A 22703-nucleotide genomic window follows, 5' to 3' on the forward strand; every position below is an offset into this window, starting at 1 on the left:
ACACGCAAACACACACACACGCAAACACACACACACGCAAACACACACACACACACGCAAACACACACACACACACGCAAACACACACACACACACGCAAACACACACACACACGCAAACACACACACACGCAAACACACACACACACGCGCACACACACACACACGCGCACACACACACACACGCGCACACACACACACACACACGCAAACACACACACACACACGCAAACACACACACACACGCAAACACACACACACACACGCAAACACACACACACACACGCAAACACACACACACGCAAACACACACACACACACGCAAACACACACACACACACGCAAACACACACACACACACGCAAACACACACACACGCACGCAAACACACACACACGCACGCAAACACGCACACACGCACGCAAACACGCACACACGCACGCAAACACGCACACACGCACGCAAACACGCACACACGCACGCAAACACGCACACACGCACGCAAACACGCACACACGCACGCAAACACGCACACACGCACGCAAACACGCACACACGCACGCAAACACGCACACACGCACGCAAACACGCACACACGCACGCAAACACGCACACACGCACGCAAACACGCACACACGCACGCAAACACACACACACGCACGCAAACACACACACACACACGCAAACACACACACACACACGCAAACACACACACACACACGCAAACACACACACACACACGCAAACACACACACACACACACGCAAACACACACACACGCAAACACACACACACACACGCAAACACACACACACGCAAACACACACACACGCAAACACACACACACGCAAACACACACACACGCAAACACACACACACGCAAACACACACACACGCAAACACACACACACGCAAACACACACACACACACACGCAAACACACACACACGCACACACACACACGCAAACACACACACACGCAAACACACACACGCAAACACACACACGCAAACACACACACACGCAAACACACACACACGCAAACACACACACACGCAAACACACACACACGCAAACACACACACACGCAAACACACACACACGCAAACACACACACACGCAAACACACACACACACACAAACACGCGGGTCACGCGCACAGACACAACCTAACCACTTTAAACCAGCCACTAATAAACTGTGCTGTTACCTGTAGCAGGCAGCTTTTTACCACTAACAATGTGAAAAAACAAGTGCTTGCCATAACCACAAGGGATGCTGGAAATGGGTAGCAGCCTATCACCATCGAGAACAAAAAACTCAAATGACTCAGAGAAAACAGCGCCAAGGAGATGACTACCATCTCCGTCCACCTCACACAAAACAAATCGAGTGTAACAGTAACCATGGATCAACAACACCCAAACCAACAAGGCATGGGTCAAGATAAAGCAATGGAAGAAAAGAATCAGAGGATACCCAAAGGCTAATCCAAGCCGACAGCTAGAACCAGAACCAACAGAGCCTCCTACTCTCCCGACAGAATGGCCAACAAGATGTGGAAGGGTTACAAGGCTCCAGACTGCCTGAACTTCTAACTTCAAGGACCTGAAGGGAGGGCATGGGGTAGTGATAATGTTGTTAATGCTAATACTGTACTAGCAATAATGCCGAAACAGCTTTACGGTTGTAACAATAATGTAAATGCATAAGACTTATAGCAATGTAAGACTTGAAGTAAACTAATGGGACACTATATCCATGAGATAAAGAATTGGAGGGAGGTGCAGCAGAAGGATTTGGTACATACGGAATTAACGTGGGACGGAGAATAGTACACCCACACAGTGATGTCCTAGACCTAGGGTCAGTGTGGTGTTGGCCAGAGACATGTTAAGACCTAGGATTGAGATAACCCCATACCTGTGCCCTTTACTGTATAGGTACATAGTTACAAGTAGTCAGAGACTTACTGTTAACATACAGAATACTACAAAGACTTCCTTAACAGATACTTCTGTAACCAAAACCATCCCAATAATTCCCCCTTTTTTTTAAACCACCTTTATCTCGTCTGAAAATTCTGCAACCAGAATTTCAGTAATAGTTTCGATATCATGCTTCCAAGCGTCTATCTAGGCCTCTGCTCATCTGCTTTATTTGCTGACTCCTTGCACTGAAGTATATAATTAATTACTGAATAACTCCACTGTAGTTTATATTCTTTCCTTGGATTCCTTGACATTCCATTCTTGCTGACTAATTTTAAGCCTTTTATTTCCAATTTTGCTTCTCTTCTTTCTGGATCGACAGTCAGTTTCCCACCTCTCTGCCAAGCTACTTTAAACCCTTCAGATTTTCCCAAAACATTAGAACTCATTGCATAACTCTCATATAATTGCAGTCTGTAATCACTCCCAGGTATCCATTATTCTATATGTAAACCATCTGAACCCCTCAATTAGATTCCAGTCTGTAATCACTCCCAGGTATCCATTATTCTGTATAAAAACCATCTGAACCCCTCGATTAGATTCCAGTCTGTCATCACTCCCAGGTATCCACTATTCTATATATAAAACATCTGAACCCCTCGATTAGATTCCAGTCTGTAATCACTCCCAGGTATCCACTATTCTATATATAAACTATCTGAACCCCTCAATTAGATTCCAGTCTGTAATCACTCCCAGGTATCCATTATTCTGTATAAAAACCATCTGAACCCCTCGATTAGATTCCAGTCTGTAATCACTCCCAGGTATCCACTATTCTATATATAAACCATCTGAACCCCTCGATTAGATTCCAGTCTGTAATCACTCCCAGGTATCCACTATTCTATATATAAACTATCTGAACCCCTCAATTAGATTCCAGTCTGTAATCACTCCCCGGTATCCGCTATTCTATATATAAACTATCTGAACCCCTCAATTAGATTCCAGTCTGTAATCATTCCCAGGTATCCATTATTCTATCTATAAACCATCTGAACCCCTCAATTATATTTGTTAGCAGATGTAAAGACAGCTTTAGTACAGAAACTAATTTTGGAAAAAGGGCATCTTTATAGAACACATGCAAGAACAGGAGTAGACCATTCAGCCCCTCGAGCCTGCTCCACCATTCAATAATATCATGGCTGATCTTTTTGTGTTTCGACTTCCACGTTCTCATCTAACCCCGATAAACTTTGATTCCCTTGCCTAACTAGAATCTATCTACCTACCTCTGCCTTAATAATATTCAATGACCCCTCCTCCATCGCTTTCTGAGGCAGAGAATTCCAAAGTCAAAGCTCCGTCTGATCATATTTTAGGAAGATGATCAAGATTCATCAACAGTTCAGCATCTGTAATGATTTGGACAGCGAGCAATGTGTCAATGTCGTTGAAGAAAATGAAGACTGTCGCAACAGACATCTGGGCACGAGACTTCATTTCATGGGCAGTCAGATCATTACAGCAAACTCAGTAGCACCACTACTGACCGAGCCCTAAATGACATAGCTGCTACACTGGGTCTGCAGCAGGTGGTGAGGGAACCAAGAGGGAAAAAACATACTTGACCTCATCCTCACCAACCTGCCTGCCACAGATGCATCTGTCCATGACAGCATTGGTCGGAGTGACCACTGCACAGTTGTTGTAGAGACGAAGTCCCGCTTTCACATTGAGGATACCCTCCATCATGTTGTGTGGCACTACCACTGCGCTAAATGGGATAGGTTTCAAACAGATCTAGCAACTCAAGGCTGGGCATCCATGAGGCACTGTGGGCCATCAGCAGCAGCAGAATTGTACTCAAACATAACCTGGAACCTCATGGCCTGGCATATCCCTCACTTTACCATTTCCATCAAGAGAGGGGATCAACCGTGGCTCAATGAAGGACAGCCTGCCGGGAGCAGCACAGGCATATCTAAAATAAGGTGTCAACCTGGTGAAACTATAACACAGGACTATAATCTCATGGCCCAGCATATCCCCCACTCTACCATTACCATCAAGTCAGGGGATCAACCCTCGTTCAATGAAGAGTGCAGGAGGGCATGCCAGGAGCAGCACCAGGCATCCCTAAAAATGAGGTGTCAACCTGGCGAAGCTATAAAACAGGACTTTGCATGTCAAACAACATAAGCAGCAAGTGATAGACAAAGCTAAGCGATCCCACAACCAATGAATCAGATGCAATCTTGCCACATCCAGTCATGAATGGTGATGGACAATTAAACAACTCACTGGAGGAAGCTCCACAAATATCCCCATCCTCAATGATGGAGGAGCCCAGCACCAGTGCAAAAGATAAAGCTGAAGCATTAACTAGAATCTTCGGCCAAAAGTGCCGAGTGGATGATCCATCTCGGCCTCCTCCAGAGGTCCCCAGCATCACAGTTGCCAGTCTCCAGCCAATACGATTAACTCCACGTGATATCAAGAAATGGCTGAAAGCACTGGATACTGCAAAGGCTATGAGGCCTGACAATATTCCGGCAATAGTACTGAAGACTTGTGCTCCAGAACTTGCTGCGCTCCTAGCCAAGCTGTTCCAGTACAGCTACAACACTGGCATCTAACCGGCTATGTGGAAAATTGCCCAGGTATGTCCTGTCCACAAAAAGCAGGACAAATCCAACCCGGCCAATTACTGTCCCAGCAGTCTACTCACCATCATCAGTAAAGTGACAGAAGGGGTCATCAACAGTGCTATCAAGCAGCACTTGCTTAGCAACAACCTGCTCACTGATGCTCAGTTTGGGGTCTGTCAGAACCACTCAGCTCCTGATCTCATTACAGCCTTGGTTCAAATATGGACAAAAGAGCTGAATTCCTGAGGTGTGAGTGACTGCCCTTGACATCAAGGCAGCATTTGACTGAGTGTGGCATCAAGGAGCCCGAACAAAACTGGAGTCAATGGGAATCAGGGGGAAACTCTCCACTGGTTGGAGTCATACCTTGCACAAAGGAACATGGCTGCGGCTGTTGGAGGTCAGTCATCTCAGCTCCAGGACATCACTGCAGGAGTTCCTCAGGGTAATGTCCTCAGCCCAACCATCTTCAGCTGCTTCATCAATGACCTTCCTTCCATCATAAGGTCAGAACTGGGTCAACATCCTGGAACTCTCTCCCTAACAGCACTGTGGGTGTACCTACACCACATGGACTGCAGCGGTTCAAGATGGCAGTTCACCACCACCTTCTCAAGGGCTACTAGGGATGGGCAATAAATGCTGGCCCAGCCAGCGAAGCCCACATCCCGTGAATGAATAAAAGAAAATCTCCATAAACCAAAGAAGAATCAATGTCTCAGCGTATTTATAGATCTGAGTGCACCAGACTGGTCCTCAGAACAGAATACCCTCTGTATTGGGTACAACTCACCATCAGGCATTCCCAGTTTAAGAACTTGCAGTTAGCTTTCCCTATTCAAATCAAACTGTTTCAACCCCATATATTAACAAGGTCCTTCTCCTCCACACTGCACTGGTGGAGAATGAGTCAATGACAAACCAGTCACCAGGTTAGAGTGCTAAAATTTCCTGCTAAATTAGAACACGTTTTGTGCTGTGGTCAAGGCATTGAATGAAAAAATGTCCCAGTGTCACTCACTGGACTCACCAGACTCATGTTTCAGATGGTTCTATGTTCAATGTCAGGTATGGCTCTGCAGTAGCACTGTCACATCTAAGATTATGGGTTCAAGTCCCACTCCAGGAATGGAGCATTTGATCTAGTCTGACACTCCAGTACAGTACTGAGGGAGTGCTGCACTGTCAGAGGTGTCAGCTTTCAAACGAAATAATGAACCTGTCCCTGTACTCTCAGGTGAATGCACTATTCCAAGAGAGTTCTCCCAGCATTCTGGTCAATATTTATCCTTCAACCAACAGCACTAAAACAGATTATCTGCTCATATATCTCAATGGTCTATGGGATCTTGCTGTGTACAAATTAAATGCTGAGTGACTGCACCCAAAGGGTTTCATTCACTTTGAAACACTTTCAAGTGCCCCGAGGATGTGTCAGGTGCTATATAAATCCAAGATAATTAGCTCCTAATCCAGTCAATTTCCAGCCCATCAGTCTATTCTCCATCATCAGTAATAGAAGGGATCATCAACAGTGCTATCAAGCAGTACTTACTCAGCAATAACCTGCTCATTGACACTCAGTTTGGGTTTTGCCAGGGCCCCTCAGTTCCTGACCTCATTACAGCCTCAGTTCAAACATGGACAAAAGAGCTGAACTCCCGAGGTGAGGTGAGAGTGACTGCCCTTGACATCAAGGCCACATTTGGCCAAGTGTGGCATCAGGGAATCCTAGCAAAACTAGTGTTAATGGGAATCAGGGGGAAAACTCTCCACTGGTTGGAGTCAGACCTAGCACAAAGGAAGATGGTTGTCATTGTTGGAGGTCAGTCATCTCAGTTCCAGGACATCACTACAGGAGTTCCTCAGGGTAGTGTCCTCGGCCCAACCATCTTCAGCTGCTTCATCAATGACCTTCCTTCCATCCTAAGGTCAGAAGTGGGGATGTTCACTGATGATTGCACAATGTTCAGCACCATTCATGACTCCTCAGATACTGAAGCAGCTCATGTCCAAATGCAGCAAGACCTGGGCAATTTCCAGGCTTGGGCTGACAAGTGCAAGTAACATTCGCACCACACAAGAAGAGGGAATCTAACCATTGATCCTTCACATTCAATGACATTACCATCACTGAATCCCCCACTATCAACATCCTGGACGTTACTGTTGACCAGAAACTGAACGGGACGAGCCACATAAATACTACTTCTTTCATTCATTCTTCGGATGTGGGTGTCACTGGCCAGGAGAGCATTTATTGCCAATCCCTAAATGCCCTTGTTCAGAGGACATTTAAGAGTCAACCACCTAGCTGTGGGTCTGGAGTCACATGTAGGCTAGACCAGGTAAGGATGGCAGGTTTCCTTCCCTAAAGGACATTAGTGAAAAGATGAGTTTTTACGACAGTTGACAATGGTTTCATGGTCATCATTAGGCTTTTAATTCCAACTCAAATTCCACCATCTGCCACGGTGGGATTAGAACCCAGGTCCCCAGAGCATTACCCTGGATCACTAATCCAGAGACCATGCCACATGCCTCCCCAAGAGCAGGTCAGAGGCAGGGAATCCTGAAGCGAGAACTTACCGCCTGACTCCCCAAAGCCTGTCCACCATCTACAAGGCACAGGTCAGGGGTGTGATGGAATACTCTCCACTTGCCTGGATCAGTGCAGCTCCCACAACACTCAAGAAGCTTGACACCATCCAGGACAAAGAGCCTGCTTGATTGGCACCACATCCGCAAATATTCACTCCCTCTACCACCGTCACACAGTAGCAGCAGTGTGTACCATTTACAAAATACGTTGCAGGAATTCACCAAGACTCCTTAGACAGTACCTTCCAAACCCATGACCGCTACCATCTAGAAGGACAAAGGCAGCAGATAGATGGGAACACCACCATCTGGAAGTTCCCCTCCAAGTCACTCACCATCCTGACTTAGAAATATATCGTCGTTCCTTCACTGTCGCTGGGTCAAAATCCTGGAACTCCCTCCTAACAGCACTGTGGGAGTAACTACACCAGACTGCAGCGATTCAAGAAGGCAGTTCACCCCCACCTTCTCAAGGGCAATTAGGGATGGGCAGTAAGTGCTGGCCCAGCCAGCAAAGCCCACATGCCAGGGATGAATAAATAATAAAAACAAATTCACTAAGGTATCAGTGGGACCAGACAGCCCCATTGTGTCAGTCCTCAATTTGAAATCTAAATATACCAACCTGTTCAAGACAATCAGCAACTGTAAAGACAATACAGTTGTGCACATACAAGAGGATTCACAGGCACAAACCACGTAGCTGGCAGCACCCATGGGTGTGCAGCATGCAAATCACTTGGCTGGGGTATAGCGTGGCGTTAATGATATTTCTGCCCGTCTTCAAGTGACCACTGCCTGCTTCACGGTTCAACATCAAGAAAGATGACCCACTGACTGGAAAGTAAAGCGACAGCTACAAGGGTAACCACATCACTCACAACGACTCCTCTTTGTTAGGTTCACTAATAAATACCCTGCCTCCCATTCACTATTAGAACGCACGGACCCACAAAGGGATTACTGAGCAATATTTCTTTCAGGTGTCACAACTGCCTGTCTCTAGTGGCAAACGGAGGCCCATCTCATGTCTCAAGGAAGATTTATATTTAAATAGTTCTTTTCACAACCTCACAGTACCTCAAAGCCATTTGTAACCAATGAAGTATTATTCTCATCACTCTTTCTTATAAAGCAGGAAATGCAGCAGGCTAATTGCATGTACAAGATTGCACAAATAGCAATGAATAAAACAGCTTATTGGGGAATAAATATTAGACAGGATACCAAGAGAACTCCTCCGTTCTTCCTCCAAATAGTGCCATGGAATTTTTTTACACCCACCTGAGGGGGCAGACAGGGCCTCAGTTTTAATGGTCTGAATTTTCAGCACAATCGGTGGGCCCAGGATCAATCAGGAAATGGGCTGCCGACGGCGATTTCATGCTGGCTAGCTAACTAACGGCCAGCCAACAAGAAATGTGCAGTGAAAAGCTCAGTGCTGCCGGGCGGGGGGGGGGGAGGCCGGGCGATGAGGTCACCTCAGGCATGGGGCAGCGCCCACAGAAAGCTCCTCTCAGGGAGCTAAAGACCTGAAATAGCAAAAATAAAGGTTTCAAAAGCTGAAAAGAAGTGTCCATGCATCACCATCAGTCACCTGAAAATCTAGCTAATGACAATGCTGTCCGCAGAAACTTATTTATATTTCATTTCATCGTGGAAATCTCATCCTGCCTGTGGATGAGGTTCGATGAAAAATGCAAAGGTTGCCTGGCCGATTCACCAACTGTAGGGTTGGATGGGCTACGTAAAAAGACAGGCAATTGCGCCATTAGCTGGCTTGTTGCCCTCTTAATTATCGGCGGGCACACTTCTGGCTTTTGTGTGCCCCCGAACAAAATATCGACACTCACCCGACGGTATCCCGCGTGGTTTCACGCCCAATCAGGTCAGGCGCGCGCCCTTCCCATCAGCGGGAAGTTCAGCCCAATGTCTGATCAGAAATAAGTATGAGTGTGCTGCATTCCTCAGTGCTGCACCGGAATGACAGCCTTGTTTCAGGAGAGAGGCTCAAACACACAAGTGTCAGATCCAAAAAGGGGTTTTACCCATTGAATCACAGCCAATCAGGATTGCTTGTAAATGCAAACTCAGGATTGGTATGAACTCAATGAACTGTTAGAAGGGGTTGGGAAATTTTGGGGTTTGCGGACAATTGTCCCTCCCCCCGACACACAGAAAAGATTTAGAAACAATGTTAAGTTTCGGTGGGGTGTTTTACAAAGGAGGATTATAAATCTGGTCATATTCACTTCACAGCTACATGTTGCTAATACAAAGAAGAGTTTAGTATTCGTGACCAAGAACTGAAACTTATTAAATCAGGATATTGTGGGGTGGTTTATCATTTCTCTTATTTAAGCTGCATTTCTGAACATACAAAGTCTGGGCCATTTACGGGAATAGTCAAAAAGGCTATCTACAGCAATGAGATCTCTAAATCTCTTAGTCTCTAGTCTTAGAGTCGTTGTAGTAAAGAAGGAGGTTAGTTGGTCCATCAAATCCATGTCGCCTCCCACTATAAGCAGCCAACAAAATCAGACAGCTTCCCCCACACCCCCACCATTCCAATGTCGAGTACAATTTCAAAGCTTGTACACAAAACTTGTATGAAAGTTCAACATTTTAGACAGCTAGATCCTATAATGAGGAAACGACAAGATAACATGTGACTTGGAAGGAGGGGGTGACATTCCCATGTACTTGTAGCCCTCGTCCTGCTCCATCTTAGTGGTCATGAGCTTGCATGGTACAAATACAGTTAGACAATTCTTCCAATTCAACAAGCTCCAGGAACTTTTTTTGGGGCATTAAAGAGTCAGATTGCAATTCTCAAGAACATGACTTAACCCAGTTTTAACTCCCACAGTGTTGAGAAACACACAAATAAAACACAGTTTATTAAATTACTCAAGCTTGGGGTCTGTTTGCAACATTTTATTACTTTCCTTACAAGGAGAGTTGTGGAAAGATTTCAACTTAAATTATTACAAAGGCAAAATAGTGTGGATGCCGGGAATCCAAAATAAAAACAGAAAATGTTAGGAATATTCAGCAGGTCAGGCAACAGGATGCATGACCTGCTGGGTATTGCCAACATCTTCGGTTTATTGATATTACAATAGACTATGAAAGGGATATTATTATAAGGATGTCACGTCATCTTAATAAAGTACGACACACATCAAGGGTAACCCCATCACAATGACAAAAAACTCACGGCATCCTGTAGGCAAACATCACCAATATAATGAATGCTCAAACGATTCACATGCACAGCTATTATAAAGGCTGCTAACATCCATAAATCACCGGAACAAGAGAGGGGGACATCCTCATTATCATTGAAAATGTGGCATGCATTAATAAAGGATACTATATATCACTGGCATTATGATTGTCCATATCCCTGGATAAAGAACATCACACATTACATTCTAATAAAGAATGGTACAACAGCAATAGTTGCACATCTACAGCACCTCTAAAATAGAAAACATCCCAGTCCAATACACAGATGTGTGAATCAGATCCAAATAGAGATCGAGCCAAGTGAAGGGATATGCAGAGGGGTAAATGTAAGATGTGGGTTTCAAAGACAACTGCGAAACTAAGAGAGGAATTTCACAGCAACAACTTGCATTGATGTACATTTTTTCCAAAAAAGAGAAGATTGTTCTACAGGGTGAAATTGTTTGAGTAGAGTTTAGACAGGGAAACATGGACATGGAACCTAAGAGTAACTTGTCTTGTCACAGTCAATGCATAGATGATGTAGCCAATTAGGAGAGTCTATCCCAAGGCTTTACAATATCCAAAATATGAATTTGGAAGAGTAGGCCACTCAGCCCTTCAAGCCTGCTCCGCATTTAATAAGATCATGGCTGATCTGATTGTAACCTCCCACCTACCCCCAATAACCTTCCACCCCCCCTTGTTAATCAGGAATCTATTTACCTCTGCCTTTTGAGGAAGAGAGTTCCAAAAACTCACGACCATGAAACAATACACTGTACATAGGAAAAGGAACGTGGCATGAGAAATAGCCAAGCCTGAAGGAAATTAAAGCAGCTAGGTTTAAGGAATCTTATAACAAAACTTAGCTAGTACTCTCGCTCCAGTCCATCAACCTCACTTTCTCAATGTTTGGTCACATTTTCCACAAACATTTACCACTGTAAATTCCTGTTAGTTGTATCATGCAACTCCCAGGATAGTAGAATGTGATCTAAATAGACATTGGTCTGTTATTCACCTAGCAATTCCTAAATCAACATTCTGAAGATTTAAATTGTGCTGTCACTGTCATGGCGTAGTTACATGCTCTAGCCACCAGGTGGTACAAATTCCTTTGACCTCTCACGAAACATTTCATTTGTGAAGTTAGAATAAAATCACAATGGTTACAGCATAGGAGGCAGCCAGTCAGCCTCTCGTTCCATGCCAAGAGTAACTCTCCAAGAGTAACTCACATAATCCCACTCCCCTGCCTTTTCCCTGTAGCCCCACAAATTGCACTTCAGATAACAATCCAATTGCCTTTGAATGCCTCGATTGAACCTGCCACCATCACACACTCAGGCAATACATTCCAGATCCTAACACTCGCCGTGTAAATATGTTGCCATCGCTTCTTTTGCCAGTTCCTTAAATCAGTGTCCTCGGGTTCTCGATCCTTCCACCAGAGCGGACAGTTTCCCCCTGTCTACTCTTTCCTGGCACTTCATGGGCACCTTCATTAAATCTCCTCTCAACCTTTTTTTCTCCAAGGAGAACAGTCCCAGCTTCTCCAATCTATCTACACAGCTGAAGTTCCTCATCCCTGGAACCATTCTCATGATTCTTTTCTGCACCCTCTCTAAAGCTTTCACATCTTTCCTAAAGTGTGGTGCCCAGAACTGGACACAATATTCCAGTTGAAGCTGAACCAGTGTTTCATTAAAATTCATCATAGCTTCTTTGATTTTGTACTCCATGCCCTCCGTATAAAGTCCAGGGTCACACATACTTTATTAACAACTTACTCAAACACCTTCAATGATTTGTGCACATATACCCAGGGCTGTGGAAAGAAAGGTGCAATAGCCTTGTACTAGCAACAATTGAAGGAGAAATTGAAGGGAAAAACAGGAGGATGAAAAATAAATCTGATGGGCGGATAAACATAGAGGCATGACTGAGGGAGTTTTGAAGCCAGAGAAGAAGCAAAGACAATGCCAAGTCCTGACCCCCCCACCCCCAAAGCCTGTCCACCATCTACAAGGCACAAGTCAGGGGTGTGATGGAATACTCCCCACTTGCCTGGATCAGTGCAGCTCCCACACCATCCAGGAGAAAGCAGCCCACTTGATTGGCACCACATCCACAAACATTCACTCCCTCCACCACCGACGCACAGTAGCAGCAGTGTATACCATCTACAAGATGCACTGCAGGAACTCACCAAGGCTCCTTAGACAGCACCTTCCAAACCCATGACCTCTGCCAGGTAGATGAAAATGAACGAGCGAACGCCAACCCAATGATAACCCTTTATTTTATAATGCCTCTCCTCATTCTTCCTACCAAAATGAATCATTCACACTTCTCTGCATTAAGTTTCAGCTGCCACATGTCCACCCATTCCATCAGTCTGTGTCCACTTGGAGTTTATCTCCCTCCTCCTCACAGTTCACAATATTCCGAGTTTGGTGTCACCTGCCCTTTACACCAAGGACTAGGTCATTAATATAAATGAAGAAAAGCAGTGGTCCTCATAATGACCAGGGGGAACTCTTCCTCCTTCTGAGAAATGACCGTTTATCACTGCTCCGTTTCCTGTCACTTGGCAAACTTCATATCTCTGCTGCTATTGTCCTTTGTATTCCGTAAGTCTAACTTTGGCGACAAACCCATTATGTGCCTTTTGGATGTTCATGTAAACCACATCAACAGCATTACCTTCATCAGCCCTCGCTTACTTCATCAAAAATCTCAAGCAAGTTAGTTAAACACAATTTTCCCTTAAAAATTCATGCTGGCTTTCCTCAACTGATCCAAATTTATCCAAGTGACTATTAATTTTATCCTGAATAATCTTCTCTAGGAGTTTCCCCATCAAAGTTAAACTAACTGGTCTGTAGTTCCTGGGCTTATCCTTACACCCTTGTGTGAACAAGGGTATAACATCTGCAATTCTCCAGTACTCTGGCACCATCCGAGTCTAAGACTGGAAAATTACGGCCAGTGTCTCCGTAATTACTACTCTCACTTCACTCAGTATCCTTGGATGCATCTCACCCGGTCCTGGAGACTAATCAAAGTTTAAGTGCAGCCAGCCTTTCAGAACTGCCTCTTGATGAATTTTTAGCATATCTCTTCATTCACCAGCACTTGGGCAGCATCTCCTTCCTTGGTAAAGACAGACACAAGGCTTTCATTTAGTTCCTCAGCTCTGCCCCCCGCCTCCATATGCAAATCCCCCTTCTGATCCCTAATCAGCCCCACTCCTCCTTTTACTACCCTTTTACCATTTATATGTCTGTGTAAGACTTCTGAATTTCCTTTTATGTTAGCTGTCAATATCTTCTCATGCTCTCTCTTTGCTTCTCATTTCAGTTTTAACTTCCCCTCTGAACATTCTGTATTCAGTCTGGTTTTCTCTTGGATTAGCAACCTGACATCTGTCATACGCACCCATTTTCTGCATCATCTTACTCTCCATCTCTTTCAGCATCCATGGAGCTCTGGATTCACCTTCCCCTTCCCTGTCGTTGTGAATATATATTAACTGTGCTCGAACTCTCTCCTCTTCAAAGACAACCCATTGTTGAGTTCCAGTTTTGCCCATAAATTTTTAATTCCAATTCACCTGGGCCAGATCCATTCACACCCCATTGAAGTTGGCCCTGCCCTAATTCATTACTTTTACCCTGGATAGCTCCTTGTCCCTAAATATTCCCCCACTGACACTTGATCCACTTGACCCACCTCATTTCCAAGAACTAGGTCCAGCAATGCCTCCTTCTCATTGGACTGGAAACATTCTGCTGCAGAAAATTCTCCTGAACACACTCAAGGAACACTTGCCCCTCTCTATCCCAGTCTGTTAGAGATAATTAAATTCTCCCATTACAACTATTTTCTTACTCTTGCAAATTTTTTCCACTACATTTTATATCCTCTATATCCTTTCCATTAGTTGGTGGCTCATGGAATATAACCAGCCAGGTAACAGTAGCTTTTCTTTCTCAGCTCTGGCCAAATAGATTCTGCTCATGACGCACCAGGGAATCCTCCCTCTCCTGCAGTGCAATGTTCTCCTTAATCAACACTGCCACTCTCTCTTCCTATTTTTCCTTCCCTAACTTTCCTGAACATCTTATATCCCGGAATATTTAGTACCCAGGCTTGCCCTTCTTTGAGCCGGGTCTCCATTATCGCCACAACATATTTCCAAGGGGCTATCTACGCCTGCAGTTCGCCACCCTTATTGACCATATTCCGTGCATTCACATACATGCATTCATCTTAATTCAGACTTTATAACATTCCCTTACTCTGACCCCACCTATCCATCCTCTCTTATACTATCTCTCTATTCCCACATCCCTGCCAAGTTAACTTAACCCTCCTCAACAGCACTAGCATATCACCCTGCAAAGACATTAGCCCCGGTTCTGTTCAGGTGCAACCTGTACAGGTCCCATCTCCTCCAGAACCAGTCCTAATGTCCCAAGAATCTAAAGCCCTTCCTCAAGCCGCATATTCATCTGCTTTATCCTCCTACTCCTATATTCACTTGTACATGGAACAAGAGTAATGTGAAAGTTACTATCTTGGAGGTCCTGCTAGCTAGTTTCTTCCCTAGCTCCCCAAACTCTGCTTGCATGACCTCATCCCTATTTGTACCTATGTCATTGGTACTGATATGGACCAGGACTGCAGGCTGTCCACCCTACCCCCCACTGTTGGGGCGGGGTGGGGCGGGGGGTTGCAGTCTGCAGCTTCTCAGCAACATCCTTGGCCCCGACACCAGGGAGGCAACACACCTTCCCAGCTGCACGCCTATCACTATATATTTTTTAATTCATTCATGGGATGTGGGTGTCGCTGGCTAATTGCCCTGGTTCAGGGGGCATTTAAGAGTCAACCACATTACTGTGGATCTGGAGTCACATGTAGGCCAGACCAGGTAAGGACAGCAGATTTCCTTCCCTAAAGGGCATTAGTGAACCAGATGGGCTTTTACAACAATCATTTCATGGTCATTAATTCCAGACTTTTTTTTTTAGTGAAATTCAAATTCCACCATCACGGGATTCAAACCCGGGTCCCCAGAGCATTACCCTAGGTCTCTGGGTTACTAGTCCAGCAACAATACCACTACACCATTGCCTTTTCAGAGTCTTCGTTGTGCCCTCCTTTACAGCTGAGCACACCGTGGCACCGTAGGTTAGACTCTGGCCAGATAAACCATCATTTTCATCAGTATTCAGAACGGAATACTGGTTGGCGACTCAGGCGCACTCAGGGTACTCCAGCACTATCTGCCTGGTCATTCTTGACCTCCTGGCAGTCATCTATTAACTCTCTGCCTGAATACCCTTAAGCTGCAGGGTGACCACAGATATAAACGTGCTACCCGTGAAACTCAGATTTTCGCAGGTCCACCACAATGACACCACCTGCTTTTCAAGCTTTGTAAACCAGAGCGGGACCTTCTCCAGCTGGCTACACTTTCTGAAAATGTGGTTATTCAGAACATGAAAACTGTCCTGGAATTCCCACGTGGAACAGAATGCACACTATGGTCTGAACTGTCCTGCGAAGCCTCTGTTTATTAGGCTTACTACATAAATAAAGATTTACCGGCTACTCACCAATCAACTGCCTCGCCTCTGTCACTTTATTTTATAGGGACTTTAACCGAAATGATTTTACTGAACTATTTTATGGAACAAAAAATCTTAGATTTTAATTAACTGAAAATTTCAGATTGCTTTACTTGTACTATCCCTTCTTGCTCAATTTTAACTTTATCCTCTAGATCTGATTGATGAATTGAACATTGATTTTAATAATATGATGAATTAGCAAATTGGATCTAGTTTTTAATACTAATTAATCAAGTCTCAATTCTAATCTAAACTAATCAACTATAAAGTAAAATAGAATTAAAATTAAATTGATGAAGCAAGCTGGGAGCACTGTGATCCATGAGTCTGAACCAATTTAAATATATTTACTATGTGACTGGGCAATGGTATAATACTAAATGATATCAATCAGACAAACTCAGTATTAATTCAGATCAACAGCCACAGAGAATGCAAATATAACTTGACTGGAAAGAAAGTATCAGCAAACACTCTGCTTAAAGACTGAAACGTTTGGAATAATCTGTCTATTGGGGAAGTCGAGACATTAGTGAGTGACGTTCCAACTGCAAGATGGGAAAAAGCCGTAATTCTGATCGTCATGTTACATCACTCACAAAAAATAAAAATATGCAAATAAACAATGAAAGTTTTGATCAGTCAACTTATAAAGATTGGTGCCTTATCTGGGCTGTGCTAAAACATGGGTAAGGCCGATGTCCTCTATCACTAATTCCTCTTCTTCTCTCCTCCACCTCCACACAGATCTCAATCACCAACTGGCCCACAGGAATTAAGCGTGTTGCTGAGGCATCAGAAAACATCAGTGGGAGTGATCACTGTCAGCCTAGTCTCCTCACTCTCTTAGCAAAGCCCAACAATAAGAGAAAGCTTGCTGCTTAAAAAAAAAATCCTCTGCTTGAGATGGCCAATTTGGTCATCATCAAGCACCAGGAGCCCTCTGCTCAATGGTCAGTGCCCATGTGGAAGCCTGGGATGATCAATTTAGTAGGCAATCAACTAGGGAACACCTCAGGGCTGGTTCCAGACTGCTGGCCACCCTCAGTCATCCACCAGATCCATACACACACACACACATATATATATGACACCAGCAGTCATGTGCAAGTGTCATATCATTATCAATCCATAGCATGAACTCACTATGGTGTGTACTGTCTCTAAACCCAGGTCCAACCAGTGGCACATCCAGCACTCTTGGCTCCTGCTTTGAGTCCCGGTTGAGGATTAAACCTGGGGTCTCCCTGGACCTCAAGGTTGAGTGCTGCACTGGGCACTGCTCACTGAGCCTGCCTTCTCCAAACAAAGGCGGGTCGAGGTCTGCGATGGTTATCAGTTCCCAGGACATGGGTCCAAACCAGAGTCACGTCCTCCAGTACACAGAGAGGAAACTACAGACTGAGACTGCTGAGCTCCCTGTAATGCTGCCTGCTCCAAATCACTGCCATCACTACATCACTTTCTCTGCAGCTAGCTGATACACTACAGGCACCACTCGCTGCATGGCTGCTCCATTTAGTTATCTTTTTTCCTTCTTACAGCATAATAGTTTTAGTGTTTACCTTATTTTCCCCACTGCTGTCCGTCTCCGATACCTGATATGTCAAATCAGTTTCCTCGAATCCTGTGGCACTCATCCTCTGATCCGTGGTGGGATCTGAGCGTGGCGGGGAATCAGGGGAATTTAAACAGGTCTGGATCAACGCTTTCCCTGTCTCACTGGTGATCATAGGCTGCAGTTTCCTTGTGGCAAATGTGTACACATGTCCTGTCTCACTAGCCACCAGGAGGAGAACCTGGGTACCCGTCAGTGTGGAGAGCTCGTAGGCCTGTACATTAAAACAAACAGATGGTTTATTATTAATAACACCACGAATCTCATCTGCCAAATACTCTACTCCAGCAGAAGGCTGGATAACACCACATGGTGATGACAATACACAACCACACAGAACGCAATATAAAGGTCATGGAGTGCACTATGCATGAGTCAACATGGTTTTACAAAAGGGAAATAGTGTTTGACATATTCATTGGAGCTTTTTGAGGGTGTAACTGGCAGGGTAGATAAAGGGGATGTGGGTGTCGCTGGCTCGGCAAGCATTTATTACCCATCCCCAATTGTCCTCCCACTATGCCACCACCTCCCATACTTGGATTTCCAAAAGGCATTTGATAAGGTGCCACACACAAGGCTAATAAGCAAGATAAGGGCTCAAGAGTTGGGGTTTGTATATTGACATGGATAAAGGATTGGTCAACAGACAGGAAGCAAAGAGTCGGATAAACTGGGCATTTTTAAGTTGGCAGGCAGTGAATAGCGGAATGCCTCAAGGATCAGTGCTGGGGTCTCAGCTATTTACAATCTATATTAGTGACTTAGAGAAAGATTAAATTTGCTGATGATACTAAACTAGGTGGGAATGCAAGCTGTGAGGAGGACACAAAGAGGCTGTAAAGAGACAGACAGGTTAACTGAGTGGAAAACAAGGTGGCAGATGGAGTATAATGTGGAGAAGTGTGAGGTTATTCACTTTGGTGAAAAAGGTATGAAACTACTAAATGTTGATGTTCAGAGAAACTTAGGTGCATTGGTACAAGGAACACAAAGTCAGCATGCAGCTACAGCAAGCGATAGAGAGGGAAATTACATGCAGGTCTTTATTGCGAGGGGACCGGAGTACAAAAATAAGGAAGTCTTGCTACAATTGTACAGGGCTTTGGTGGGACCACACCTGGCAAAGTTTGGTCCCCATAAAGAATATTATTTGCACTGGAGGCAGGGCAATGAATTTTCACTAAATTCATCCCTGGGGATGAGAGGGTTTTCTCAGGATGAGAGAGTGTAAATTGGGTCTATACTCTCAGGGGAATGAGAGATGATGTCATTGCAAGATTCTGAAGAGGCTTGATAGGGTCGACCAAAAGCTTGGTCAAACAGGGAGGTTTTAAGAAGTGTCTTAAGAATTAGGAAAACGAAATAAGGAGTCAATGGGAATTAGAGGAAAACTCTCTGCTGGTTGGAGCCATTCCTCGCACAAAGGAAGATGGTTGTGATTGTTGGAGGGCAGTCATCTCAGCTCCAGGACATCACTGCAGGAGTTCCTCAGGGTAGTGTCCTTGGCCCAACCATCTTCAGCTGCTTCATCAATGACCTTCCTTCCATCATAAGGTCAGAAGTGGGGATGTTGCTGATGATTGCACAATGTTCAGCACCATTCACAACTCCTCAGATACTGAAGCAGTTCATGTCCAAATGCAGCAAGACCTGGATAATATCTAGGCTTAGGCTGATAAGTGGCAAGTAACATTCACGCCATACAAGTGCCAGGCAATGACCAACTCCAACAAGAGAGAATCCAACCATCGCCCCTTGAAGTTCAATGGCATTGCCATCACTGAATCCCCCACTATTAACATCCTGGGGGTTACCATGACCAGAAACTGAACTGGACTAGCCATATAAATACTGTGGCTACAAGAGCAGGTCAGAGGCTAGCAATCCTGCAGTGAATAACTCAACTCCTGACTCCCCAAAGCCTGTCCACAAGTCAGGAGTGTGATGGAATACTCCCCATTTACCTGGATGAGTGCAGCTCCTACAACACTCAAGAAGCTGGACACCATCCAGGACAAAGCAGCCTGCTTGATTGGCACCACATCCACAAATATTCACTCCCTCCACCACCGACGCATAGTAGCAGCAGTGCAGGAATTCACCAAGGCTCTTTCAACTGCGCCTTCCAAGCCCATGACCAGTACGATTTAGAAGGACAAGGGCAGCAGATAGTTGGGAACACCACCACCACCTGGCAGTTTCCCTCCAAGTCACTCACCATCCTGACTTGGAAATATATCGCCGTTCCTTCACTGTCGCTGGAAAATCCTGGAACTCCCTTCCTGACAGCACCGTGGGTGTACCTACACCACATGGACTGCAGCAGCTCAAGAAGGCAGCTCACCACCACCTTCTCAATGGGCAATAAATGTTGCCCTGGCTGGCGATGTCCACGTCCTATACAATGAATTGTTAAAAACTGACCCCGACCTTCCCCCGACCCCGCCCTGCCTGCGCCCAACCCCGCCCGTCCCCCGACCCACGCCTCGACCCCGCCCTGACCTTCCCCGCCCCTGCCCCGACCTGCCCGCGCCCCAACCTTCCCCACGACCCCGCCCCGCCCGCGCCCCGACCCGACCTTGCCCGCGCCCCGACCTTCCCTACACAGTGTTACCGATTCGCTACGATTTGGTTGCTAAGTTGCCTTTGGGGTGGGGGGGACGAAGACGAACAGCATGTGTCCAAAGGACTAACACCTCCCCCTCCTTGCTGAAGGTTTCAACACATCCAGATTATCCTGCACAGTCATTGCCCCTATGCGGAATAGCACAGGCGGCGGTGTACAGTTCCCAATGTTCAGGCTGTACAAACCTAAGCAATTGTTGCAGCTTAGTAAGTATTAAATAGTTAGTTCTCTATGTGGGGCAATTAACTACAAGGCCAAATCTCATGTGTTTCTCACGTCGTTTCCCCCGACCCCGCCCATTCTCTCCAGCCGGGAACACTCAGCACTATCACCATTTGGAAAATTTCATCAATTTCTCACTGAACAACAGAAAACCGACTCCAATTCCACCTGGATGAGGCTTTCAGACCTCAAGCTAAACTCATCCTTATGGTTTGGCCATTACAGAAACGATCAGGGAAGTCTCAGTCAGAGTGTAAAGATGGACAGTCCAACCATCTCACCTCAATGGCTCGAACAGAGTGTCAATGTCCAAACAGGAAGGGTCAGCAGCTCTGTGGCAACCTCTCCCTAGTCATCGGTCAGTCACAAACAAGGCTCACCAGCTGGTACCTTTACCCCACTGGAGTTTACTGCCACTGATTTCCTACCGCCCCCCACCCCCCCCGCAACCCCACCACCACAATCACCTCACTCTCCTGTATCTCACTGGGGTGTGTTCACATAGACCCCACACCCCTCACTCACCTGTATCTCACTGGGGTGTGTTCACATAGACAACCCCCTCACTCTCCTGTAACTCACTGGGGTGTGTTCACATAGACCCCCCCCCTCACTCTCCTGTATCTCACTGGGGTGTGTTCACATAGACCCCACACCCCTCACTCTCCTGTATCTCACTGGGGTGTGTTCACATAGAACCCCTCCTCACTCTCCTGTATCTCACTGGGGTGTGTTCACATAGACCCCCCCCTCACTCTCCTGTAACTCACTGGGGTGTGTTCACATAGACAACCCCCTCACTCTCCTGTATCTCACTGGGGTGTGTTCACATAGACCCCACACCCCTCACTCTCCTGTATCTCACTGGGGTGTGTTCACATAGAACCCCTCTCACTCTCCTGTAACTCACTGGGGTGTGTTCACATAGAACCCCCCCTCACTCTCCTGTATCTCACTGGGGTGTGTTCACATAGAACCCCTCTCACTCTCCTGTAACTCACTGGGGTGTGTTCACATAGAACCCCTCTCACTCTCCTGTAACTCACTGGGGTGTGTTCACATAGACCCCACACCCCTCACTCTCCTGTATCTCACTGGGGTGTGTTCACATAGAACCCCCCCTCACTCTCCTGTATCTCACTGGGGTGTGTTCACATAGAACCCCTCTCACTCTCCTGTAACTCACTGGGGTGTGTTCACATAGACCCCCCCCTCACTCTCCTGTATCTCACTGGGGTGTGTTCACATAGACCCCACACCCCTCACTCTCCTGTATCTCACTGGGGTGTGTTCACATAGAACCCCTCTCACTCTCCCGTAACTCACTGGGGTGTGTTCACATAGACCCCCCCCTCACTCTCCTGTAACTCACTGGGGTGTGTTCACATAGACCCCCCCTCACTCTCCTGTAACTCACTGGGGTGTGTTCAATTAGACCCCCCCTCACTCTCCTGTATCTCACTGGGGTGTGTTCACATAGACCCTCCCCCTCACTCTCCTGTAACTCACTGGGGTGTGTTCACATAGACCCCCCCCCCCACCCCCCTCACTCTCCTGTATCTCACTGGGGTGTGTTCACATAGACCCCCCCCCACCCCTCACTCTCCTGTACCTCACCGGGGTGTGTTCACATAGACCCTCCCTCAGTCTCCTGTATCTCACCGGGATGTGTTCACATAGACCCCCCCCCTCACTCTCCTGTATCTCACTGGGGTGTGTTCACATAGATCCCCCCCCCGCTCAATCTCCTGTAACTCACTGGGGTGGGTTCACATAGACGCTCCCTCACTCTCCTGTATCTCACTGGGGTGTGTTCACATAGACCCTCCCCTCACTCTCCTGTAACTCACTGGGGTGTGTTCACAAAGACCCTCCCTCACTCTCCTGTAACTCACTGGGGTGTGTTCACATAGACCCCACCCTAATTCTCCTGTAACTCACTGGGGTGTGTTCACATAGACCCCCCCTCACTCTCCCGTAACTCACTGGGGTGTGTTCACATAGACCCCCCCTCACTCTCCTGTATCTCACTGGGGTGTGTTCACATAGACCCCCCCACCTCACTCGCCCGTAACTCACTGGGGTGTGTTCACATAGACCCCCCACGCCTCACTCTCCTGTATCTCACTAGGATGTGTTCACATAGACCCTCCCCTCACTCTCCTGT

General features: G+C 46.1%; 1 protein-coding gene across 1 annotated transcript in view; it reads right to left on the minus strand.

Moving 5' to 3' along the window:
• Nucleotides 1–22703, minus strand: part of LOC121278120 (serum response factor-like) — a 140598-nt gene that overhangs the window by 102532 nt on the left and 15363 nt on the right. Inside the window, exons 2-5 of the mRNA XM_041188208.1 lie at nt 17633–17899; nt 8673–8723; nt 7817–7836; nt 1210–1295 (exon numbers count right to left, since the gene is read on the minus strand). Of these exons, the coding sequence (XP_041044142.1) occupies nt 1210–1295; nt 7817–7836; nt 8673–8723; nt 17633–17899 (424 nt within the window). The remainder of the gene's footprint in view (nt 1–1209; nt 1296–7816; nt 7837–8672; nt 8724–17632; nt 17900–22703) is intronic.

This window comes from Carcharodon carcharias, chromosome 5 (genome assembly GCF_017639515.1).
Source record: "Carcharodon carcharias isolate sCarCar2 chromosome 5, sCarCar2.pri, whole genome shotgun sequence".
Classification (NCBI taxonomy): domain Eukaryota; kingdom Metazoa; phylum Chordata; class Chondrichthyes; order Lamniformes; family Lamnidae; genus Carcharodon; species Carcharodon carcharias.